The sequence below is a fragment of the Ovis aries genome, chromosome 3 (assembly GCF_016772045.2).
Source record: "Ovis aries strain OAR_USU_Benz2616 breed Rambouillet chromosome 3, ARS-UI_Ramb_v3.0, whole genome shotgun sequence".
Lineage (NCBI taxonomy): Eukaryota > Metazoa > Chordata > Mammalia > Artiodactyla > Bovidae > Ovis > Ovis aries.
Window position 1 is genome coordinate 129224921 of NC_056056.1, and position 27602 is coordinate 129252522.

The 27602-nt window shown below is 36.2% G+C and overlaps 1 protein-coding gene across 2 annotated transcripts in view; it reads right to left on the reverse strand.

Moving 5' to 3' along the window:
• EEA1 (early endosome antigen 1) overlaps positions 1-27602 on the reverse strand; it is a 129586-nt gene that overhangs the window by 62829 nt on the left and 39155 nt on the right. For both annotated transcript variants that reach the window (XM_060412504.1, XM_015094597.3), the window contains exons 2-9: positions 26270-26362; positions 15416-15540; positions 10804-10858; positions 10645-10710; positions 8927-8966; positions 7260-7373; positions 6499-6620; positions 4953-5108 (exon numbers count right to left, since the gene is read on the reverse strand). In XM_060412504.1, the coding sequence (XP_060268487.1) occupies positions 4953-5108; positions 6499-6620; positions 7260-7373; positions 8927-8966; positions 10645-10710; positions 10804-10858; positions 15416-15540; positions 26270-26362 (771 nt within the window). The remainder of the gene's footprint in view (positions 1-4952; positions 5109-6498; positions 6621-7259; positions 7374-8926; positions 8967-10644; positions 10711-10803; positions 10859-15415; positions 15541-26269; positions 26363-27602) is intronic.

The window sequence follows — 27602 nt, forward strand, 5'->3', positions numbered from 1 at the left end:
AACTTTTTTTTTAATAAACACATCAGCATTACCTATATTGTCTTTTACAAATGAGTATTTCTCAAGGAAAAAAACCTAAGAAAGCCACTAATTAATGTCAGGTGATCTTTTGCTCTAGAATTTGAGGCATATTTTTGTTGTTGTTTCAAGGATTCTCACTGTAATAAGATCAAATCCACTGTAAATGGGTGAAGGTATAAAGTTTTAGAAACAAAATTAGTAAACAAGGTAACCTAACTGAACAATCAAACATTTGGGCTTATTTTAATAACCATAAACAAGTGAAATCAGTGTTTTGAGTGTTTTCCAAACTGGTTTGAGGTCAACAAAAAGAGATTTCAAAAATATTTTTGGTAATGGCAACATGTCTGAGATAAGTTCATGGCCTGACCTTTTAAGGAAAACATGTATATAAAACATATTTCAAATAAGGAAATGTTTACATATTCATGTATTTTCAACTGTGTTCAACTTAAAGTGTATCTTAATGCTCTATCTTAAACTGGTTGTGTAACCTTGAAATGTATTAGGAGTTTACTTCAAATTGTAATGACTAACAACTTTGAATCTTATTCTCTATTAACTTCTTGGAAGGAAAGTTATGACCAACCTAGACAGAATATTAAAAAGCAGGGACATTACTTTGTCAACAAAGGTCCGTCTAGTCTATAGTTTTTCCAGTGGTCATGTATGGATGTGAGAGTTGGACTGTGAAGAAGGCTGAGCGCTGAAGAACTGATGCTTTTGAACTGTGGTGTTGGAGAAGACTCTTGAGAGTCCCTTGGACTGCAAGGAGATGCAACCAGTCCATCCTAAAGGAGATCAGTTCTGGGTGTTCATTGGAAGGACTGATGCTAAAGCTGAAATGCCAATACTTTGGCCACCTGATGCAAAGAGCTGACTCATTTGAAAAGACCCTGATGCTGGGAAAGATTGAGGGCAGGAGGAGAAAGGGACGACAGAGGATGAGATGGTTGGATGGCATCACCGACTCAACGGACATGGGTTTGGGTGAACCCCAGGAGTTGGTGATGGACAGGGAGGCCTGGCATGCTGTGGTTCATGGGGTCGCAAAGAGTTGGACACGACTGAGCAGCTGAACTGAACATTATGGATGTTAATTAAAATAACATGAACAATCCAGCTACTTTAAATTACTATGCTTTAATCATTTATCACAAGAAAAATTATATTTAAATCTCTCTTATCAAAGGAATTACTAGAGTTTTTTACACATAAGTATGCACTAAAATGCAAAATTTGAGTATATTTCATTAAAATACCATGAATCCACATTAAAGATTATAAGATTAACCATGTATAACATATATCCAGTATCTATTCTGCTGATGAAGTCCAACATGCAAAAGAAACAAAGAAAATGTAAAGCAAATGTATCCACAATTATTTGTTATATCTTATAATGTATCTGTTGTACACTAAATACGTATTTTTTTACTTGAATTTTTAAAAACATAAAAGCAAGCACTTAAAACTTTTTAGTTTACTCAAGGGAAAAAAGATGTAGGAAGAGTATACACCTAAAGACAAATTTTAGTTACGGGGAAGAGGAGAAAGAGGAATGAATTACAGGAAGCTTTCCCTCTCTACTGTACATTGAGTCATTTTAACTTTTTACAATGGTCATGTATTATAGCTCTATTTTTAAAAAATTAAGATTGAAGAAAGACAAAATTTCTAAGGAAATACACTCACTATCGAGATACCACTTTAGGTGAAATTCAAAAGGAAGGTTCTGCAAGCCACAGACAGTTCTCACTAGTGAACAGGACAAGCTCATCTGAGCCCAGAGGGCTTCTGCACTTGCCCTCCTCCCTGCTGGGAATGCTGCTCCCAGGTCTTTGCTCTTCTTGCTTACGTCATTCTCCCCTGTGTCCTCTTTGAGGATACCCTTCCATGATCATCCTATCTAAAATTGATCCACATTATTGCCAGCCCCACTACTGTCCACATCCTGCTTTGTTTCTCCTCACAGCACTTAGGATTAGCTGACGTCCTATTGTGAGTTGGTTTATTTCACATTGTTTGGCTTCCAAAATGAATATAAGCTTTATGACAGCAGGCACTGTATCTTATTCACTGTTCTACTCCCCACATATATACTAGATGCTTTCACTCAGGCATTCGAAAAATACTCACTTTAGAGAGGAATGATTCTCCTATTCTGCACATGGAAACAGATATATAAGGCCCTATAAAATAATGTGCATTTCAGAATTTCAAATTATAAAATAATTAAGGAAAGATATTTCATACTTCCTGCTAGTGCTTTAGGATTGTAATTATTGTCCTAATGGCCAAATACTTTTAGTAAATAATCATGTTAAAGATGGTTAAAATTTGGCTTGATTAATAAAACAAAAAAGGAGCACATATTTGAAGTTTGAGATTGTCTTAAAACACAAAATTGCCATATGTTGCTAGAAGGTACTATATTAAAAACAGTACTAATATTAAAAGCCTTCCAAAAAGACATTACCTCAAATTTAAGCATCTCCATTAGAAAGCAGAAAAAATAAAATAAAATGATGGATGAAACATGGAAAACAAAACTGACAAAAGTACACACTGAACATATAATAAAAAGTACAGACACACCTCTGAATCTAACCTCTTACACTAGCAAATCTTTAAAAGATATGTAAATGCTCTCCTTAAAAATTAGGATTCAAATGAAGATATTTGGAATATATATAAAATTCGTCAAAAATCATTTGCATTAAAGACAACACCAAATATAAGTTACAGCTCTGACATTTCTCAATAGTGCAGATTTATAGGAATAATACTTTTATTAACATTAATTTCTGATCTAAAGAAAATTATTTAAAAATACTTTTAAATGCTTTAGAATGAGTTATTTTTCCATATGCTTTTAAAAACAGATTTTTAAAATGACGAGTTCATAGGTTATATTTTTAATGAAAGGAATGGAACATACTTAACAATGTATATCAGATTATGTATCTTGAACCTTGACTAGAAATACAAAACAAATCATTGCATTTTTAGCTTAATTCCTTTTACTGTCTTATTTCTGATGCCAATGTTTAGGTTCAGAAAAGCAGTAATACATAAAATATTTTTTTATTTTAGTTCTTTAGGTTATATAATTCACTAACACACATAACTGAGAATAAATAAAACTGAATTTCAATAAAATACACACCATATACTAAGGAGTAAGTAGAAGCTAAAAATACAGTAAAAAACAAATGAGATGGAATATTTAGACAGTCATTTTTTCATATGGAAATGGTATGGGACACCACTCAAAAGTATTTTAAGTTATACTCAATACAAATATACAATATGTCAAAATGCAAAAAGCAATAACAGTATTAGGTTACGATTAATAACACAAATTTACTTCTAACACAAATCATCAGACTACCAAAAATGGGAAATGACATGATACAGGAAGACCTGAGCTTCAAGACAGATTTGAGTTCTAATCCTAACTTCTTTACATTAGGTGCATGAACTTGAACAAGTTATTTAATCTCACTGAAGCCCAGATTCCTTAAATATAAAACCACCTTAATGCTTAACTTACAGGGTTAAAAGAAATTTCTAACCTAGCCTTTGAATGGGATTTTTTCCCACGAAACTTCTTTGATTCAGCCTCTCCTAGATTACACATTAGCAGATTTTCATTGGCTTTGATAATTTCATGAACTCCCTAAAATTACTTGAAAATCTATGGGACTAAAAAAAAAAAAAAAAGAAAAGAAAATCTATGGGACTTTTATTACTGGGCTACAAAGATCATGTCTGGGAAATCTGCACCTGAAGTTCATCAACTTAAAAGTCTGAAATATTAACCATTACAAAGACTCACATGCCTATGTGTGTTGTAACAAACTTTCACCAATCCTCCACTGATAAGACACAGGAGAAAGTAATAAAAGAAAGACATGGGTTATCTATAATATTTGTACTCCATAGTTCATTAATAATTATGAATAGTGGCTTTTAGATAATCAGCTGAAAAAATCTGAGATGCAAGTTGAAATGTCACTATAACTTAGCTTTTTAAACCGGTAACATGAAAAACTCAGGTCTATATCAACTAAGGGAGCTTAAGAACTATACACAGTAGTAGTTATAATAAAAATACCTATGATACAGTAAGAAAGACAAATGCTAGCATTTTTAAGCAAATAGATTTACTACATATCCTAGAACTTGTCATATGCTGACAATTATATAAGGGATTGACAGACAAAAGTCTTGTAATAAATAGAAGAACTGAGAATGTTTATCCTAGAAGAAAATTCAGAGTAAATATGAATAGTCATCAAATATTTCATGTGGAAAAGAACGATTTATTCTGTGTCTGGAACCAGTACATGTAAATTATAGGGAAACAAATGCCAACTCAACGGAATGGCTGACTTAGGAAGAAATATACAACCCCTGCAGCACATAGCAAGAGTTACAGATCACTTATAAAGGGATTCCTGGATGGAGGGTTAGACTAGAAGATTTTTAAGACTTCCTTCAACCATGTAACTTAATAATTGATAAGTGAAAACCAAGTCTAATAGATAATAAGTCTTAAATATTTTTTCTAAGCAACATAAGTAATCCAAATGAAGAAAACAAAATCATACTTCCTTTACTTGTATCAAATCGAAATAAATTACTACTTATTAATCTAGAGCAAATTTAAATATAATTTTTACAGTATACATTATTTATTAACAGAGTAATACTCCTCTATGCAAACATTCTTCTCTAAGTGTCCAACTTCATAAAGCAAAGATAAAATACTATCAGCCCATATTGACAATATATACATATTATTGAGACCAGATGAAAGAAAGGCAAGTAGTGTTTGAGTCACTCAGAAAAATGCTGGCTTCACTCAACAACGCACATTAAACAAGTTAACATCAGTCTTATTTAAGTACACTAAACTTCATTACCTCTGAGTTAGTATATTCTGTTTGTAACTTTTTGCACTCATCTTTGAGTTTTTCAGATTCTCTCTCACGTTCCAAGGTCATGTTATCCATTAGTGTTTGAACTTGGACCAGTTCTTTCTTTAACACAGCAACATCTTCTATTCCAGGTCTCTGAAGCTGTGAAGTAACATATTTTAATTAAAAAAAAAAAAAAAAGAAAAACAGTGAAACTATTTAGTGAACACACATTTTAAAATAACACATATTTTTAAAATAGTTTAACTACTAAGAAATAAAAACAATCTTTTAACATCAATTACTAGATTCCAAACATTGAACACAGAAGTTTTCCCCCAACAATCTTTATCCTTTTTTCATAGAGCTAAATGAGAGCTTTCTCTCATATTTAAGTGTTACCACTCAAGGTACAAAATAGCAAATACACAATTATCCTTAGTGCTTTAATTGCTTTCCTTTCCTTCACAAACTACACCCACTTATAATAACAATCTCTTGTTAATGCTAAATCCCTTCATTTTTTTATCCTATGAAACTGGTAATAAAATGAAGGAGCAGATATAAGCATAATTAGGGTTTGTTGCAGATTGAATCTAATTGATTCACATATTCATATGTTTACTGAGTGGTAAATAAAGGACAGAAAGGAAGCAAGGACAGATCCAAGATTGTTAAGCCTGGGGAGAGGGTTAAAAACATATGGTATCAATGACAGAAATATGACGACTTGATGCTATACTTGCTGAATTTGAAATGAAAGCTGGAAATGCAATTAGGAGTGTCCTTCTTGCTGTTGTTCAGTAAGTTGTGTTCAATTCTTTATGACCCCATGGGCAGCAGCCTGCCAGGTTTCCCTGTCCTTCACTATTTCCCAGAGTTTGCTCAGATTCATATCCAGTGAGTCGGTAATGCTACCTAACCATCTCACCCTCTGCTGCCCTCTTCTCCTTTTAGAAGTGTCCTAGATAGATTTACTGCAGAAGGCAATGGCACCCCACTCCAGTACTCTTGCCTAGAAAATCCCATGGATGGAGGAGCCTGGTGGGCTGCAGTCCATGGGGTCACGACTGAGCGACTTTACTTTCACTTTTCATTTTCATGCATTGGAGAAGGAAATGGCAACCCACTCCAGTGTTCTTGCCTGGAGAATCCCAGGGACGGGGGAGCCTGTTGGGCTGCCGTCTGTGGGGTCGCACAGAGTCGGACACAACTGAAGCGACTTAGCAGCAGCTGGATTTACAAAACTAAAGTTCAAGGAATGGTAAGATCAGAGATGCAGATATGGAAACTACCCAAAATGACAGGTGATACTAAAACAAAAACAATAAAAATGTTCATGCCATAAATAATGTATCACAAAATTCCATTCTTATTTTAAAAATCATACTATACACACACACACACATATATATATGTAGGTGGTAAAACTACAGGGAATTTTTATTTCCTCCATTGTATTCAAACTCTACTTTTAAAAATTTCATCAGCATATGTATTTCATTTATCAATTTCAAGTAAGGTACACTCTAATAAATGGCTTCTAACGTACCAGTTCAGTCTTTAGATCTTGAATCACACCTGCTTCTTTGTTTAACTCTTCTGTTAGATGTGTCACTTGCTGTTCAGCAGCTGCTCTAAGACTCCTTTCTTCATCATATTTTGACTTTATATCTAAATAAGAACAGTTACATAGATGACATGACATTAACTCAAGAGAAGATAAGTTATACATTCTTGTCTATCCAGTGCCTAATTAAATACCACTCTAATTCAAATTCACATTCCTTTGATAAGCATAAATGTACACAATAAAATTATACTTCTGATGATATTCAATGATAAACTTAAATGATCAAATGTCTACATAAAATCCACTTGATTACTAAGTTAGCATTTTAATGTATACTCAATCACATATGTTTACCTAAATTTTACCTAAAAGCATGTATGTAGTTGAAAAAAATTACATGCAATTGCTAGCATAACCAAATGTTAAATCTATACCACATTATTTAACTTCTTCAAAATGTTACTTGTCAATCTTTAACCACACCTCAAAAGAAAATTCAACTTCTCTAAAATTCAAGAAGAATTTTACAGTGAAAATCAGTTCTTCAAAGGGAGGAGGTGGGAGAACAAATACAATAACTTACACAGCAACTCTGTTATCATTAAATGCCAGCAATCACCACGACAGTCTGTAACAAATGCCTTATCACACTAAAATACACTGTTTCCCTATAGAATATACAATGGCAAAAAGGTAAAGAGACTGACTTATTGGATAAGAATAATCCTGATTTAATTTACCTGCAATTTCAGTGGCAAGTTGGGCTGCTTTCTGTTCAAACAAATCTTTCATTTGCTTAATATTAAAATTTTCTGTATGGGCTTCTTCTAATTGTTGTTCCAAAGACTGTAGTTCTACAGAAAAGTAGTTATTCAAATACAATGTGAATTACATTTCCTAAACTGTTATTACTTATAATCACTGTAGTAGTTAAAGACAATCAACATGATCTACTAGCCAATTACAAGCAGAGTATCTTCACATTTTAAGAATTAATCATATCTCAAAAAAAGAAAAAATTAATCACAGCCAACACATTTAAGGCCCAAATCAAAGTTAACATACATGTAAAACAAATGAATATTTTGCAGTCATAGCTAAAATATTTATAAATATTTGTTTAAAGATTCTTCTAATTTCACATTTCACAGTTATTTTTCTGTATCTGTCAACTGACCAAAAAAACAATGTATTTTGTGCCTCTGATGAAATGTTTTGAAATTAGAAATGTTTTAAGAATAATCAAGGTCTTAAATAAAATAATCAATTAAAATATGCAGTCAATTCTTACTACTTCATTCTCATAAAGAAACTTCAAAGAGACATTAAATATAACAGCTAATCTCAAAATATAATTTTTATTACTCATTGAGCATTCCGCCAGTTAAAGTCCATTCAGTTCAGTTCACTTCAGTCGCTCAGTCGTGTCTGACTCTTTGCGACCCCATGAATTGCAGCACTCCAGGCCTCCCTGTCCATCACCAACTCCCGGAGTTCACTCAAACTCACGTCCATCGAGTCGGTGATGCCATCCAGCCATCTCATTCTCTGTCGTCCCCTTTTCCTCCTGCCTCCAGTTCCTCCCAGCATCAGAGTCTTTTCCAATGAGTCAACTCTTTGCATGAGGTGGCCAAAGTACTGGAGTTTCAGCTTTAGCATCATTCCTTCCAAAAGAAATCCCAGGGCTGATCTCCTTCAGAATGGACTGGTTGGATCTCCTTGCAGTCCAAGGGACTCTCAAGAGTCTTCTCCAACACCACAGTTCAAAAGCATCAATTCTTCAGCTCTCAGCTTTCTTCACAGTCCAATTCTCACATCCATACATGACCACTGGAAAAACCATAGCCTTGACTAGATGGACCTTTGTTGGCAAAGGAATGTCTCTGCTTTTGAATATGCTATCTAGGTTGGTCATAACTTTCCTTCCAAGGAGTAAGCGTCTTTTAATTTCATGGCTGCAGTCACCATCTGCAGTGATTTTGGAGCCCCCCAAAATAAAGTCTGACACTGTTTCCACTGTTTCCCCATGTATTTCCCACGAAGTGATGGGACCAGATTATAAAGATGCTAATCTCATTTTTTAATTTCAAGAGGAAACAAAGTACATCACTATTTAATATAGATCTAAACTTTCATTAACCACCATATTAATGTATTATTTCAAAAGTGTGTAACTTCAGAATATAATGAACTATAATAAGATTAAGATTTCAATAACTGATTAAATTATAAAGTTCACAGGTAATAAACACTCTCAACCTAGACTATGACTGTTAACTTCACTGTTTCAGTGCCATGAAGTAAAACCATAAAACAAAATCCATGTAGCAGGCATCAGAGGAAAAGAAAAAAGAAAAAAAAAGGGATAAGAAAGAAGGAAAATGAAAAAATAAAAGCTTTAAGTTACCTGCTGATGAATCAGCCACTAATCCATCAGGTTTGGACTCCTCAATGAAAACAAAAAACATAAACAAATGTATTAAAAGGAAAAAACTATATTATTACAATTGTCAACATGAAAAACAATCTCTGAAATAGATTCTGTCAGGTAAGTGGCAAGATTTCTATGAAAATCAAATCTTGGCCTGCTCACATCCTTCTAGATCTCTAAGATACCACTAGGCTGTCTAGCATAATGATTTAACTGTAGCTCACTGCCTCTAAGAATTTGTTCACATATTAAATTTTCAGGAACTCTGCCAAGATGGCATCTTAAATTCCATAAATTCAGTAAGAACATAAGTTAATATAATGGAATGGGTTGCCATGCCCTCTTACTGGGACCTTACCAACCCACATCTCTTATGTATCCTGCATATCCTCTACCACTGGTGCCATCTGGGAAGTCCCTATTATAAAGTTAAAATAGTCATCTCAAATGTAGTAAACAACTTCCTGTGTTTTCAAGTACAGAAAATAATATTAATAGAGCACATGTTTGACTGTTAATGGCATCTACCTAAAACATGAGTAAGTGAACTCTAAGTATTTTAGATTACTAAAACCCTCTTTAATGCATCCTCAATTATAGAAGCTGAGTAGTAATAAGACTGATATCTTGTTATCCATTTATTTTTCTTTTCTAGTCCAAGTGACAACTTTTGGGAAAAAGACAGAAAGGCGAAAACAACTGGGAGTCATGTGCTAAGATGTCACGTGCTATCTTAATGTGCTGAGATAATGTGCAGAGGGATCACTAATTATTTTATAAAAGTATTAAAGCTATTGCTAAAGGATGTCATTTTTATTCACAGAAATGAAAACCATATATATTTTTGGTAAAATCATCATTCTATGATTTTTTATGTATATTCATATAAAAGTCAAAATAACTTTAGTATAAAAATCATAATTTGTTAAAATTTTTTTTAGAAAATACATTAAAGAACATTATATATAATGAATCTGAGATATCAACTGAAATCACTCAAAATAACCACTTTGGATACTACAGTGATTTTCTTGTTCTTTTCTGCATAATTTTTATGAAGTTAAAGTTGTATGGTAGGTATGCATCTGTGTACAAAGACACACTATTTGTTTTTTAAAATCTAACATGAATACAACAGTTTTTCCATGCTTTCAAACAATCACCACTAATATAAACTATAAGCAGTTAATAATAGTTCTTTCCCTACTAATAGACATTTTAGTGATTTCCAATTTGCCATAAACACAAGTGCTTTGAAGTGCTTCACGACTGTTTGAACCTATATTTTTTAACCACTTACATATATTGTCAGAAAATAAGAATAATGTGGCCTGGTGTTGAAAAAAAAAAAAAAATCCATAGGTAAATGACCCTTTTGGCCACACTGGAGCATGTGGGATCTTAGTTCCCTGACCACAAATCTAACCTGCGCCCTCTGCAGCGGAACCACAGAGTTTTTAATCACTTCGGGGAAGTCCCATAGGTAAATGATTCTTAATGGAGCACTTTTAAGGAGTTATATCTGAGCTTTCCATATACTGGTTATATTGGTTTGTATTCATTAGAATTTCAAAGGACACATATGTAGGCTAACAAGCACAGAGAAACAATTAGGAAGCTATTCATATCATGCCACTTGTTTACAATGAAAATGAATGTCTATTAACACATTTTAAGTATTTAAAAGCAATTACTTGTTGCTGCAGCCCTTGAAATTTTTCTAATTCTTTCTTTAATTCTTCTGAGTACCATTTTTCTTCCTAAGGAAAGAAAAGGTTTTAATCAGAAAATTTTAAAAGGTTTTATTTATCGGATACACTGAAAATAAACAAGTATAATCATTTTTATTTTACCTTAAGTGAAGCCTGTAGGTCTTGGACCTCTTGTCTGAGTAGTGTTATATCATCTCTAAACATAAATTGGAAAAAAGGAATTAATGGTTAATTGCTTTAACAAATCATGGCTAGTGAATATATATTAATATTCTAGTTTTCCCAATTCTTAAAAAAATTCCATAGATTTTATATATAGTGGCATATATACAGTCCTCGGGGAAATAATTTTATCCCTAAGCATACTGTCTGTCAATGGAAGAACACTTTTATCATGGAAAGAGTAAAGCTGACTGTCAAGTACTGAGACAAAAGCAAAAGGTCTCTCATTAAGTTACCAGCAATAAGCATCAACAGCTTCCTACTGCAGTTAGCATAAAATCTAAACTCATTAACAAGGACTACAAAAATCTGCACAATCTAGTCCCTACCTTACCACTCTCACCCTCATTCACCTGGCTGTAGCAGTGCTGGCTCCTTGCTGTTTCCTGAGTCTGAAATGCTCTTTCCTGTCAAAACCTCACCTCTGTTCCCCTCATCTAATAGTCTGACAAACAATGGGTGAGCAGACAACTCGAAGCCCTTATGCAGAAGACATGCCATGAGAAAACACATTTGCAATTATTCTTCTAGATAGGAAGAACATATCTTATCCTCTTGGATTATAAACAGCAGGAAAAAGGACTCCCCTTGCTCCATGCCACTCCAATGACTGCCACGGTAGAAGACTGAAACGAGCTGACTGGGAATACTCATGTGCACTGATTCCAGCACAGAAGGAAAAGAACAGGATCAGCTCTACTGAAGCAGAAAACCAAGTCCACACCAGCACAAGCACATCAGAAAGTAAAACATAATGGGACATACTGGTAGGAAAATTATTCTCTAGGATGGGAGTGAAGATAGAGTCAAGAAACAAAGTCAGCTTCATCTGTGAAACATGGTTAACAGTAGAAAAGCCATTCATACATAAAGAATTCATTATTCAACAGAACTTGTCTATGCCAGACTCTCAAGTCATTCAGTTTAATGGGGGAAGAAAACACATAGAGTAACAGGCCATTGGTTCTATAGTAGAAACAAAAACAGAAGCATAAAGATAGTGATCACTTCTACCTAGAAGAAGCACTTCATGATGGAGATAAACTTTAAGGTGTCATCTTTAATCTCTGAATACAAAAGTAAAACTAGATAATATATTCCTGCTTATTTTTAGCTCTTAAAATTTGCCTTTTTATGACACTTTCATTAGTTTTCATTTCTCTATTTTGTGTGTGTGTTCCCATCCTTCCCTCTCTCCCCCCCTCCCTCCTCTCCCCCCTCCCTCCTCTCCCCCCCCTCCCTCCTCTCCCCCCCTCCCCCCTCCATGTGGTCCTATGAACTTATCTGATTCGGAGAAACCACAGGCTAACTGGAGAAACCTTGGTCTTAATATGTGTATAAAAATGTGTGTATAGGTTTTAAGTTTTCCCTACTCTTTATTAATATTCCAACTCCATGCACAAAACAAAACAATGAAGAGACGAATGAATAACAATATATAGGAATGGCTCATATTAAATTGAATGAAATTGCAAGGAAGATAATTTTAATTCAACTTCTAATTGGGTGCACTCAGTTACTCCAATTAATCTTTCAAAAAGTGCCACTTAATAAATTTTTGAAAGTAACCTGTCTAGCAAAGAAAATCTTCTGAAACATTTAACAGATTGAACAGTTTAGGATATTGACAAAAGAAAATTAGGAAGCATCTATCAAAATTTTAAAGGGAAACTTTATCCAGAAATCCCATTTCTGGAAATATATCTTCCAGATATATTTCAACACATGCAAACAATATGTCCACAAAGACATATACCACCACCACATTTGTATGTACAAAACACTGGAAATAGCCTGAATGCTTGTCAACAGGAGAATGGTAAAATTCCATGTGGTTATTAAAAAGAGTAAGATAACTATCTTCAATGATAAGAAACAATCCATAGATACAGACAGAAACAAAAGGTATAGGATAGTGTAGAACTGCTCTTTTATGTAATTATATACATTTATACATTTCTCTATATGTACACAGATATAAGCATATTGTATATATGCAGAGACTATCTTTCTGTATAATTCTATACAAAAAAGGTCTTAATGACCCAGATAACCATGATGGTGTGATCACTGACCTAGAGCCAGATACCCTGCAGTATGAAGTAAAGTGGGCCTTAGGAAGTATTACTATAAACAAAACTAGTGGAGGTGATGGAATTCCAGCTGAGCTATTTTAAATCCTAAAAGCTGATCATGTTAAAGCACTGTACTCAATATGCCAGCAAATTTGGAAAACTCAGCAGTGGCCACAGGACTGGAAAAGGTCAGTTATCACTCTAATCGAAAAGAAGGGCAATGCCAAAGATTGTTCAAACTATTGGTCAATTGCACTCATTTCACATGTCAGCAAAGAAATGCTCAAAATTCTCCAAGCTAGGCTTCAAAAGCATGTGAACCAAGAACTTCCAGATGTACAAGCTAGATTCAGATAAGGCAGAGGAATCACAGTTCGTATTGCCAACATTCATTGGATCATGAGAAAGCAAGAGAATTTCAGAAAAACATCTGCCTCACTGACGATGCTAAAGCCTTTGTGCGAATCACAATAAACTGGAAAATTCTTAAGGAGATGGGAATACCAGACCACCTTACCCACCTGCTGAGAAACCTGTATGCAGGTCATGAAGCAACAGTTAGAACCAGACATGGGAAAAGGGACTGGTTCAAAACTGGGAAAAGAGTGTGTCAAGGTTGTACACTGTCACCCTGCTTACTTGACTTACATGCAGAGTACATCGTGTATAATGCCAGGCAGGATCAACACAAGCTGGAATCAAGATTGCCAGGAGAAACATCAACAACCTCAGATATGCAGATGACACCACCCTAATGGAAGAAAGAGAAGAGAAACTAAAGAGCCTCTTAATGAGGGCAAAAGAGGAGAGTGAAAAGGATGGCTTAAAACTGAACATTCAAAAAACAAAGATCACAGTATCTGGTCCCATCACTTTATGACAAATAGATGGGGAAAAAGTGGAAACACTGACACATTTTATTTTTGCAGGCTCCAAATCACTATGGACAGTAACTGCAGCCATGAAATTAAAAGACACTTGCTCCTTGGAAAGAAAACCATGACAAACCTAGACAGCATATTTAAAAGCAGAGACATCACTTTGCCGACAAAGGTCCATGTAGACAAAGCTGTGGTTTTTCCAGTAGTCACGTACAGATATGAGAGTTGGACCATAAAGAGGGCTGAGAGCTGAAGAATTGATGCTTTCTAATTATAGTGCTGGAGATGACTCTTGAGAGTCCCTTGGACTGCAAGGAGATCCAACCAGTCAATTCTAAAGAAATCAAACCTGAATATTCATTAGAAGAACTGATGGTAAAGCTCCAATACTTTGGCCACCTGATGCAACAAAGAGCCAACTCACTGGAAAAGACCCTGATGCTAGGAAAGACGGGGCAGGAGGATTGAAGGCAGAGGATGAGATGGTTAGATAGCATCACCAACTCAATAGACATGAGAATCTGGGAGATAGTGAGGTCCGTCTAGTCAAGGCGATGGTTTTTCCAGTAGTCATGTATGGATGTGAGAGTTGGACTGTGAAGAAGGCCGAGCGCTGAAGAATTGATCCGTTTGAACTGTGGTGTTGGAGAAGACTCTTGAGAGTCCCTTGGACTGCAAGGAGATCCAACCAGTCCATTCTGAAGGAGATCAGCCCTGGGATTTCTTTGGAAGGAATGATGCTAAAGCTGAAACTCCAGTACTTTGGCCACCTCATGTGAAGAGTTGACTCACTGGAAAAGACTCTGACGCTAGGAGGGATTGGGGGCAAGAGGAGAAGGGGACGACAGAGGATGAGATGGTTGGAGGGCATCACAGACTCGATGGACGTGAGTCTGAGTGAACTCTGGGAGTTGGTGATGGACAGGGGGACCTGGCGTACTGCGATTCATGGGGTCGCAAAGAGTCGGACACAACTGAGCGACTGAACTGAAGGATAGGAAAGCGTACAATGCTGCAGTCCATGTACTGGCAAAGTCAGGACACAACTTAGCAACAAATCAGCAACAGCATAGCAACAGAATAAAATCAAGCTTTCTTCCTTAGCGGGAATTTAAGACAAAAGTTCTCACCAATAGAAGAAAAGCAAAGTTAACTGTTGAATCCTATTCTAAGTAATTATATTTTAGTTTAATTGTTAAAATGGTTAGATAAAATTGCTAAGAGGCAGAATATGTTTTGTTTGCTGTTGGTGAATACAAAAGACAAATTTTTAAAGAAAGCATATCATTCTTTAATAAGCAGAATATGCTAAATATACTCTAACCTTTCAAAAAAAATCACAATCTTTATCAAAAATATAACCTCTGAAACATGCTATAGATGTTGGTATAGCTGGTTATTGATCAAGGATTGAATAAATTATAACAATAAAAGATCAAAACTATGCTAAATGAAGGTAGATTTAAATAAAAAAATATAAAAACAGTACTCTTCAAGAACTAAGTATTCATGATTAAAGAGTGATATCACGCGCATTCATCTGTTACATTACACCTCAAAGCTATGATACTGTACCGCTTCAGAGCCAAAGCTTCTCCTCCGTGACTTGAGTCATTACCAGCATCATGGACTGCCTCATAGTGTTTGAAAAGTTCATCAGCAGATCCAAGAGATTTCATACACTGTGGACATATGAAACCCTACACAAAGAGGTAGAAAAAGGTTTCAAAACAGTATCTTGTATTGCAAAATAACCATTCCTATGTTATGAAAAATAGTCAAACGTAACATTCATACCAATAATGCCATTAAGTAAGTTGTAATTTACAGCGCAAAGCCTAAATTCTGGTATTGTACAAGGACACATCACTGCCTATCCTGGTTGCAGCTTACAAAATATTTTTTAAGACCCTTATAACCATCTTTTCGGTCGAATAAATTAATGGCTACAGTACAGAATTCTAATCTGAGAAGTCAGTTCTAACCTAGAAGTCTAGCTGAGAAGACGACATGCCATCAGATCCTCCATCTCTCTAAATATCCCCCAGAGTAAAACAATATCTGCTACAATCTACTGCACAGGAATGATAAGCAAAAACTAAGAACAGGAAGCATTCTGATCATTGAGGAAAAAAGGTAATATAAATTACCTGTAATTACCACAGAGTATGTGCAACGGTTGAGAAGTATTCTAATCAGTAAATCCCTTACTAACCCTAATTAACACTAAAAAAGCTTCAAGTTAATAAACAGTCCTATAAAATCTTAACAACTTATTATATGGTTATGGTATACGAGGTCCTGCATTTGTAGTCCCCAGTGACCCATCCAGTGTAATCTCAGGACACTTTTACTCTATACAACATGCTTCAGCTATACTAAAGTACCTATGTTTCCCTGCACACACCATGGTGTCTCACACTTTCACACCTCTGCATATATTGCTTTTTTTCCTCCAGCATTACCATCAGGCTTCCCACGTGACTGGCTCAGTGATAAAGAATCTGAATGCTAATGCAGGAGATGCGGCTTTGACCCCTGTGTCAGGAAGATCCCTCTGGAGAAGGAAATGGCAACTCACTCCAGAATTCTTGCCTAGGAAATCCTATGGACAGAGGAGCCCAGCAGGCTGCAAACCATGGGGTTGCAAAACATTGGGACACGACTTAAGAGACTAAACAACAACAACAAATAATATAACATAACAAAGCTAATCTATGTTTTCCTAGTGACTAGTACAGTACTTTGAACATAACCATATACTTTCTACTCTGTGTATCTATTTAATGAAATACAAATGAACCTGGCAGGGCATAACTTGGCAGGAAAAAAAACAAACAGAAAAGCTTAACAGCTTGCAGATTATAAAACCTTCCAAGGGATAGACTGAGCTAAGTAATAAATATTCCGGACACACAGAAACTAAAAATAAACATATTACTTCTGCTCCTTTGTGGGTGCTGTACAAATAACATACCCTCACATCACTTACTCACATTATATGGCAGATTCAAGGCTCAGTAAGGATGACATTATCAGGCAATGGTATAACAGAAGTATATATAAAGAACTATAGGAATACAAGGTAAGTATCCAAATCTGCCTATTAAGCAGTTAATACTGCCCCCAAAATCCACAGACACACATACATATGTGTGTATGTGTCTATGTTGACATATGTCTATATGAGTCGCTAGAAATAGACCTAAACAGGAATCTACTTGTCAGAAAATAAAGGCAAATAGAGAAGCATGAACAAAGGTACAGAAGAGGTATAAAACAGCCATGCTGTATTTGGAAAACAAAGGTATGTTCTGCTCACAAAGCCAGACTAGTAATCCTAGCCTGACATGGATGGGAAGGCTAGATTAAGAGGGAAAAGTTTATTAAAACCACATCACTCACTTTAAAGTACATAAAATAAACTCAGAATGAGTATCTGAAAGATGTCCTGTGAATAAAGTACATGATCTTTAGTTCATGGACTTTGTGATACTAATTCTGGATATTAAGAAACTCCTCTATTTATTTTTTCTAAACTTCATGGGAATTGAGGTTGCTAGATAACTTACAAACAGTAAAACAGCAACAATAAAAAACTAAAATAGCCAGCTATATTTATTTCCCTTAATCATTCCAAACATCTCGCCAACTCTCTCCCTGTCTCTCTCCCTCACACACACACACACACACACACACACACACACACACACACACACACACACACACACAGCTGACTTAAGATTAAAAGCATTAAATTCCTTACTCTTAGTTCAGTTATCTCTAAATCCTTTCTCAAATCTACTGTAGCAAAGAACTTAGCTTAACTTGACATTTATGATACCCTATTGAATTAAGTATTCTTTCAGTTAAAAGGAAAGTTCTTATTTAAGTGACACATAGGTAAACAGTCACTTCTGATTCTGGCTAACCCATAAAGAAAAATTAACCCGTATGCTCTGGAAGAAAGACAACTGGTAAAATACTAGGCAGAGTTCCAAGAATCCTCCATGCCTCTCTGGCCGCTTTGCTTCTGCAGTTTAACTGGCGTCTGCCTACGTGTACTCATTTTCCTACCACACTAGAGAACGTCTGGCTCAGCTGCTCCCCCCTCAAGTTTTCCTGCGGTTCCCCTCAAGCGGAATCACACACTACACTCTTTTTGCAAACATCTACAATAAAAACTCTCTGGCATAGAGATCATATCTTCTTTACCTTTTTATCTCCTTTATCTACCAAAATACCTGGCACATTAGAGGTACCCCATTAATATGTTAAGTGAAGGTTTGGTGAGATCATTTTCTTATACATCACTACTTCATAGCAAAAAATCTTGATTTTTTATCTTTCATGATAAATAAAGATTCCTTCTTTTATAAGATTTGTAAAAGAAATTTTTTAAAAGCTATGTTTCTTTGTTTTTAGAATACTGTCATGCTTTTCAAAGGAAGTACATCAAGATCATCTGAAAAACTTTTTCCAGCCTAAAAATGGGCAACACTTCCCATCACTGGCTCCCACTCCCAGCCTTCGATTCGCACCACCCTCACGCACTACAGGGAAACATTTGAGTGAGCCACTATTAATGACAAGTGTGTACCATTCTGTAACTTCCAACAGGTCTGGGGAAAAGACTGAAACAGAGGTAGACCCAGAATCTGGATCTGCTGTATATAATGCTGTGTATTTTCCCAAGTAAAGACAGTAACAGCTCACATGCAAGGTCCTCTTTTTCTTTAAGAGTAAAGCATCTTAACTGAAAGCACTTTAATACATTCATTAAGAAAACATTAACTATACAATAAAGATATAACTTACAAATGTTGAAATAAAAAACATTCACTTTATATTTCAAATTTCATGGCAAAATTTATGCAAAAATAAGCTTAAACTTTTATGTATTTTACGGATTCACAGAAAGACAGCTGCAAACAGTCAGAACAGCCAAGCCAACTCCCCAAGAGCATCTTTTCCTTACTGAACCTTCTCAGAGCATGCATAATGAAAGCAATCCATACTCCCATGTAGCACAAAAAGTGAAGCAACACCGAGGCAAGGAAAAACAAAGCTGTTTTGAGCAACCCATAACCAAGCTGCTAAAACAAAATATTCAGGACCCACAGTAACACTGGAGTCATTAAGAAGTTCCTGTCCTCTTGTCTCATTTTCAGCGTGCACTTTCTGGTAATGCTCCGACAAATCAATAGCAGTTATACATCTTTTCATACATAACGGACAGATGAAACCCTGTGAAATAACAGCTTTTAGGGCGATATACACAAAAAGTTATTTATGAAACAAAACAGAGACAATGAAAATAGACAACCAGGAAAATAATTAGTATATCTCTTTTTAGTATATGGAAGGGAAACCTTCAAGTAGTAACTGTACAAAGGGTGAAAGACTGCTATCCAAAGTAGGACTCTGAAATTAGTTTCCATCCTTAATGCTATAAATTCCCATTGGTCAACTTTATTGTAGTAAACAGTTGCTTTTGTTGGAATCTTATTATTCATTTTGTTTACGATGCTTTGTCCTTATTTATGTGAGAGAGCTAGTATTGGCAAACTAGCTGTTATTTTGGATCAAGAAATGATTGGCATTTTTAACAAATATTTTTATGTAAGATAATGTTCTCAACAAAAAGTTCTTATAATGAAAGCAATTTTCAGTCTTGACCATATTCCACAAGCTAAAGATCCCATTCTTGCCCACACCCACAATTCCTAGCAGGTGACCCCCTCTTCTAATTTTATGAGCTAAGTAAAACCGTTTTAAAACACTCTCCAAAACTCCCCATACCTAACAATATCCGTCTTTTAAAATATGGGCTGTTACACTGATCTATGGTTTGCAGTTTTGTCAGAGAGGAACGATAAAAGGATAAGAGAATAAAGAATTTGAGAGCGTCAGGGAGAAAGTAAATTAAATGAAGACAGTGGTGAAGGACAATAGGCTACAAAAGTTATGTCATGAATTTTGGTGTCAAAACCAGATATGGGTTTGTCTCAACCAATACTGACTATGTGACTTTTTAAAAATCACTTTACTTTGCTAAATGTCAGTTTCCTCACCTATAAAATGGAGCTAATATTAGCATCTATTCATCTAGAGTGTATTCTACAGTGTATTCCTTGCCTGAGAAATTATACTGCTGCTGCTACTGCTAAGTCACTTCAGTCGTGTCCGACTCTGTGCGACCCCATAGACGGCAGCCCACCAGCCTCCGCCGTCCCTGGGATTCTCCAGGCAAGAACACTGGAGTGAGTTGCCATTTCCTTCTCCAGTGCATGAAAGTGAAAAAAGAAAGTGAAGTCGCTCCATCGTCTCCAACCCTCAGCGACCCCATGGACTGCAGCCCACCAGGCTCCTCCGCCCACGGGATTTAGTGCTCAACAAATATTAACTGTCGTTAGATGTATGGTTAGACAGTAAATGAAATGAAGACAAGAAAGGATAATAGACTATAAGAAAAAAATAGAAATTAAAAATCTAAAATAATCAACAAGACCAAAGAAGTTAAGAAGTATGACTATGAGAAAGTTTTTGATAGGACAGGCAATTGATGCAAGGTATGCAGAGATAGGATTTCAACATGCCAGATAAAACTGTTCTGTCTGATAAGAAAATTGGAGGCACTGCCATGGCCTTGAGGAACCAGAAAAGTAATAAATATCACTGGCACTGATAACATTAAGAACTGAGAGGCTAAGGTGTTCCTTGAGTCCTTAATGTCACTTAGGATCATAGCAAGGAAGAAAGACAACAAACAAGATTCCAAAGTGAGACACAAGACAGGTTAGCAGTTAAGAGCTAGTTTTGGGCTTGAATCCTTGAATCATAAGCTACTACTCTTAGTAGTTTATATGACCTTCAATTTCCTCCTCCATTAAATGAGATAAATATAACACCTACTTCATATGGGAAATCTCAGGAGAATTAATAAGGTAATATATGCTAAGTCCTTATCACAGCATCTGATACAAAGAAACCATTCAATGAATGATAGCTATTATTTAATATCATTGTTCCTTTTGTTGACAACCCTTAAAGGAGATCAGCCAGCGGATGAAAATAAGTAACATGAATTCACTTTTTTTTCCTTTATACTGATGAAAGGGATGTCTTCCTGGATATCACCGTCCCAGGTACTAAAACTACAGAACAATCCTTTTTTTTAAAGAACAATGCGATGTGGGGGTTTTTTTAACCATAGTATCTTTATGCTGCCTGCCACACTTTACTTATTTCTTCACTGTAAGTTTCCACATATTGTCATTCAATCATTCATTCAAAAAGTATTTACTGGGTGTGGTTACTACATCATTATGCTATGGTAGTGAGAACACAATGGTAAAATAAAGCAAAGACCTCATCCTTAATAAGCTTATAGACTTCTTGAAAAAGTTGCAAAAGAAAATACACTTCATACCTCACTAATCAAAAAATCCTATTAGAACTATTGGATTGGCTAAAAAGCTCATTCAGTTCTTATGGAAAACCTGAATGAACTTTTTGGCCAACACAATTCCTTCAAAATATATTGAGAACCTGAGGATCTCTCTCCATCGTTACTGCCCTGATCCAAACCACCCTCAAAGTGTATATGGATCACTGCAGAAGCCTTCCAACAGTCTCTGCTTCTATCCTTACCCCTGTGAAAATGTAGGTAACTTTTGTCATTTCCCTGATCCAAACCTTCCAATGACTTCTATTTCAGCAAGAGTAAAACACTAAAGTCTGTACAAAAGCCTCTATGGCCTAACATCAAGTGGGCCTCATTACCTCGCTAACCCAACCTCCCTCCACTCACTGTGCTGGAGCCACTAGCCTCTCGGCTGTTTTTCAGCATGGCAGGCATGCCCTCACCTCAAAAACCTGTTCCACATGCCTGCAACATGCTTGCTCCGGAAAGCCACATGATTCATCTCCTCACTTCATCCAGTTCTTTCTGAGCTATCCCCTTCTCAGAGATGTCTTCCCTGACAATTCTATTTGAAATTGCATCCACCCAAAACACTTTCTATTCCCTTTTCCTTGCTTTATTTTTCTCAGTAACACCACCTGTCTCCCTCTGTATGTTTTAGGTTTTGCCTGTTTCTACCCAGTGGAATCTAAATTCCATCAGGATAAAGGTGTTTTCACTCACACCAGACTCCAGCATCAAGAACAGTGTCTGGCTTCAATAAATATTCAACAAATGAATCTCACAATAACAGTCATTACCAAAAGGATGGGTAGAGGACTTCCCTGGTGGCTCAGATGTTAGTAAAGTGTCTGTCTACAATGCAGGAGAACCCAGGTTCGAGCCCTGGGTTGGGAAGAGCCCCTGGAGAAGGAAAAGGCAATCCACTCCAGTACTCTTGCCTGGAAAATCCCATGGACAGAGGAGCCTGGTAGGCTACAGTGTATGGGGTCGTGAAGAGTCAGACACGACTGAGACTTCACTTTCACTTTCACCAAAAGGATAGGCAATATTTTCCCACAAAAGCACATGGAAGAAGCATGTGTCTCACATCAGAGTCAAGGAAAGTTGATAGGAAAAAGCAATTATCTGCAATGAGACTTGAAGGATAATCAGATGTTAACCAAGAAAAAGCAAGACCAGGTAAGGCATAGAGATTAGCACACACAAAAGTTCAAAGATAAGAAATAACTTGGCATACCTCAAAATCAGTTCATTATACCTGGATCAGAGAAAATAACATAACCACACATATAAGGTCAACAGATTTTCCACAAAAGTGAAAATTCAATTCAAGTGGAAAAAGTAACATTTTCAGCAAATGGTTACTATAACAAGGATATAGAAAAATGTGGTTTCCATATCCACATGGAAGAAATGAAGCTCAACCACAATTCGGACCATACACAATAATTTAAAATAAGTCAGAGACTGAAATGTACAAGCTAAAAGATTTTTTAATCTTTCAGTCTTTTTAAAAATGAAGTGCAGTTGATATATAATATTGTAAGTTATAGGTTACAACATAGTGATTCACAATTTTTAAAAGTTATAGTCCATGTATAGTCATTATAAAATATTGACTATATTCCCTGTCTTGTACAATATCTCCAAGTAGCTTGATTTCTTTTTAACCAGAAGCCAGCATAGGATAGTTTTGCAACCTTGAAGTAGGCCAAAAATTCTGTAGTACCCAAAAAGCAAAAGCCATAAAGGAAAAGGCTGACAAAACTATTTCTCTTTGACAGACACCATTAACAAAATGAAAAACAAGCCACAGACTGAGAAAAAAATATACACATCACATATTTCTGATTGTGGTGTAAGGCCTAAAATTAAGGCCCAATACACACTGCTTTGACAACTAGTCAAACTAGAAGGGCTTTAAATGCCCTAAACTGCAAGTTCCCTCGCCACTCTGTTCCCACAGATAAGATCCTCTATCCAAACAGCTTCTCCTCTTCACAAGGCCTGCTTATCCCTAAGCAGCAGGTTTCAGCTCCCTGCCAGCCCCTGGAATTACTCAAATAAGCCAATCACATCTCCTGGAGGAATGGGATGGGGTGGAGGGGCCTTACCTCCCTGATACCATACCATACACCTGACACCAGAATGCCTGCCTGTCCCAGCCCCTGATTATTGATTTTGTTCCCAAGTGCAATTCCCATGTGGCCCCGCATGGCACGCAGTGTCCTCTTCCCCTGGGCTGTGAGTATATATAACAATCTACGCTGATCTCATTTGTCTAATTATGTGCTGAGCCATCCCCATGGGCCTAGAACAGGAATCCTTCCCTCACCAACGGACAAGTAGGAGGCAATCAAAACATCGATAAAAGGATAAAGAACTCTTACAATTCATTAAAATATGAAGATAAATATTCCAATTCTCAAAATGGTTGGATTTTCAGTTCCAGACAAAATGAAACAGCTACATTTCTCTATTCTTCCTGCCAAGTACAGCTGAACTCTCTAGGCGTTATATAAAACACAAGAAAAATAAAAAGCCGAAAGGTAAAGAGAAGGCAGACCAGTTAAGGTCTCAGGAGCCAAGGATTGAGACAGTGGTGAGTACTGAGTTTTCTTTTCACTTCATATATTCTGGACTGTGTGCTGGCAAAGCCAGCAACCCGAACACTTCAGTGGACGCTTACTAAAAAAGCCCTAAGAAAAGTCTTCTCTAGCCACTTGAGCAGGAAACTGAAAATCTGATGTGTTATTTGCTGGTCATTACCAAGTGCCTTCAGCAGGTACTAAGGATGGAAGTCAGATTAGAAAGGGATAAAGAGTAAACAAAGAATATGCTTTGGCAATATGATATACTAAATAGCCTAAACAATTGTCCTGATGAGAACAAATGATATAAGATATCACATTACATTATGTATTATCCATAATGTATATCTATTACAGACTGAATGTCTGTATACCCTAAAAATTCTTATGTTGAAATCTTAACCTCCAATGTGATGGGGCCTTTGGGAGATAAGATTAAGCCATGAGGGTGGACTCCTAATGAATGGAATAGGTATCCTTATAAAAGAGACCCCAGAGAGTTCTCTTGCCCCTTCTACCATGTGAGGATGGCCTTCTTTATCCAGGAAGCAAACCCCATCAGACCTAGAATCTGCCAGACCTTTGAACATCTCAGCCTCCAGAACTGTGAGAAATGTTTATTGTTTAAGCCTCTCAGTACTTTTGTTATAATAGCCTGTATGTAGATACTATTTTATATATCATGATGTATAATAATATATAAAATATAAGTGAGTACCAAACCAGGGCACTGTTTTATTTCTGGCTATTTCTTTAAAATCCTGGAGACCATGGTATTTCAAATTCCATTTAGATGGTCGCTAAGGGCACAATGTTAAAACCTAGAATTTGTTCAAAGTGGGAAGCCAACCTCAGGGTAAAAGGGAAAAATTAAGAGAAAAAGAGAAATTGAGAGACACAGTGAGAGATTTCAACTGAAACCTTAACCAGTTAACACCTGAGCACTGGGCAAATGGGAAAAATAGCCTCTGAGAATTCATAATCACTAATAGCTCTCAATTAGATTAGTACCTGGAATTTACACTTGTTGGTAATATGAAAAATTTCAAGTACGGAACTTAATTTAACAGAGTCCCAGGTTAGAGCCACCTCTAGAACAGTATTTGTATGTTGATGGGAAAAATTTATGTCACAGGTAAAAACCAAAGTTGCAGGAAAAGAGATAAGCTGAGAATGTGAAAGAATGGAATCCAAAGCACAAGGACTGAAATTTGACAGGAAGAGACCTGTCTTCCATATACTGAAGAAATAAAGAGAATAGAGACTAAAGCATAGTTTTAGTGACAAAATGAGAACATTCTTCTAATGATTCCTTTTCTCTCAGAGGGATAGAAGGTGACTGAGAGAGGCAGGAAGAAGACACATGAAAGGTTTGAGGACGAAAAAGAGTACAACTATCACAGTAGAAAAGGAACACTAACACGAAAATACAGCGGCATTACCAGGCACTGCTCATTACCACTGTAGACTTTTTGTGTCTGGTCTGAATGGGGTCAACAATTATTACTAAATTCATTTCCAGGGTTACAATCGAGCTTTTTGAGCTTATCAAAAACACAGTTTGGAATGTTTTCCTCAAACTTGCTCTTAATACAGTTCAACTGATCCCTTTCTTCTCACTCAGTCCTGTTAGATCTTATGGTTAATAAACACATACATGAAAGACAGATGGGCAAAAAGAGACAAAATAGAGAGATGAATGGTAAAAGACATACACAGAAACATACACACAAAAGACTCACCAACCAAGAGACAGGGAAGAGCAGGGAACAGGGAGCTTGGTAGGTGGCACAGCTGGGCCCAGAAAAAGGCAACTGACAAAAACTGTCAGATCAGAAACGTGAGCGTGTTTGTCTCTCAGGGGCAGAGTTATGGATGGTTTTTATGTTCTTCTCTCACCTAACCTTTTTCTATAATGAGTGTATATTATTCGTTAAAAATAATGATAGTAATAAAGTAACTTCTATGGCTGACTTCTCAAAAAATGAGTTATTTTTTTAGACTTTCTCCATTAATTTTTAAGAAGCTATCAAACAAACATTCTTTAAAATTATAAATGAAGACAAATAATGTATAAGTATCATAACATCTAATTTTTCATTAGCTTAGTTGTTCAAGACAGTACAAACACATAAGTACTTACTAATTAATTGGTAATTCTTTACAAACAGATTTTTAAATCTTCATTAAGTTGAGATGACTTTAATATTAAATATAAATTGTCAATATTATTTTTTAGTCTTAATATACACTTTTGCAGTCTCACAACAAAGCACTATTATCTACCTACAGTATAGATCCAATTCGTAAGAAAGATTTATGAGATCTTTTGCTACAAAAGTTTAAATTACCAAATGTTACTCCAAACATTTGCTGTTTTTCCTTAAATAATACTTAATCTTCTCATACCTCTGAAGAGCTTTCATGATTGACATCCACTGTGTTTACAGGAGCTGCTGATGAATCTAAATCTGAACCTTGAGAGCCAACTCTCCCAGGAGTCTGAAACACAAGCAGAAAGAGGGGGAAAATCAAAGGAAATGTCAACAATATACTCATAAGCTATATAATAACTAAATAGTAATCAGGGCTAGCCTTACACACAAAAGGAGATATCCTCTCAACAACAACAGCAAACTGCACTAGAAGCTATCCTTTACTGAAGACTGAACCTAATACTGTATCAGTATCTCTGTCTGCATTCTCTCAGGTTTAGTCTTTTTAAATTAATAAAAAGTTTACCTTTATAAACCTTTTATTTTGATTGTGCTTTATCATCTTCACCTCACTTTCACAGAGTATCTTATTTAATCATAATGACATCTCTGAGAGATGCAGGGAAAATGTTTTATCTATAGATGAGAAAACAGATTCAAAGCAACTAAGGGACTTCTCAAAATTGTACTGTTAATAAAAATCAGAAAGAAATAGAACCAAAACACTGTGATTCTAATTTCTCTTGCATTGCTCTCCACTATATCAACTGAACTACAATGATTTGAGAGGAGCTAAAAAGAGCAACACAGGTCACATTATCTAGTCACCCACCTATCTACTACCATGCCAACCATTACCAGTCTGTCTCCAATATTTAATATTCCACCATCAAAGATACAGTTTGGAGGGTTAAAGGTCTTTTTTCCTCCTGCAAGATTATTACTCATTATACTTAGGTATGACCTTAAGGGAACTGGAAACCTCCTAAACCATCAGGTAAAAGACAGGAAATACAGGACTACAGGGAATAGAAAACCTGCTCTGAAAGGACTTGCATACCGACTGACTTGGCCTGAAAATCAGGGCAAAAACACCAGACTGAAAAGTGCATGGACCACACAGATTCAAAGGGAAAAGAAAAAAAGCCACAGCTAACTGAAGAGGTAAATAAAACCGCTAACATGGAAAAAAGAAAAGTGTAGAGACCATAGGTGAGGGGACTCACCTACTCACCTGGAAACATCTGCTACAGAGAAAGGAACTAGCTGGAATGCTCCACAGGGTCGGAGTCACTGGAAGGAGCCATTTATGTGATCTCAGGCTGCCTTGCTACAACGAACACTGGCAGGCACCATACTGGAATCCTCCACCCAGCCTATCGGCACCAGTGGGAGAACACTGCACCTCGGCTGGGTCTCACAGCTGGCCAAGCAACAGCCCCGCCCACCAGCACCCTCACTGCAACTGTGGCCCCACCAGCTGCATGCATAGGAGACACCCCTTAAGCACCCGGCTCTGGTGGCCA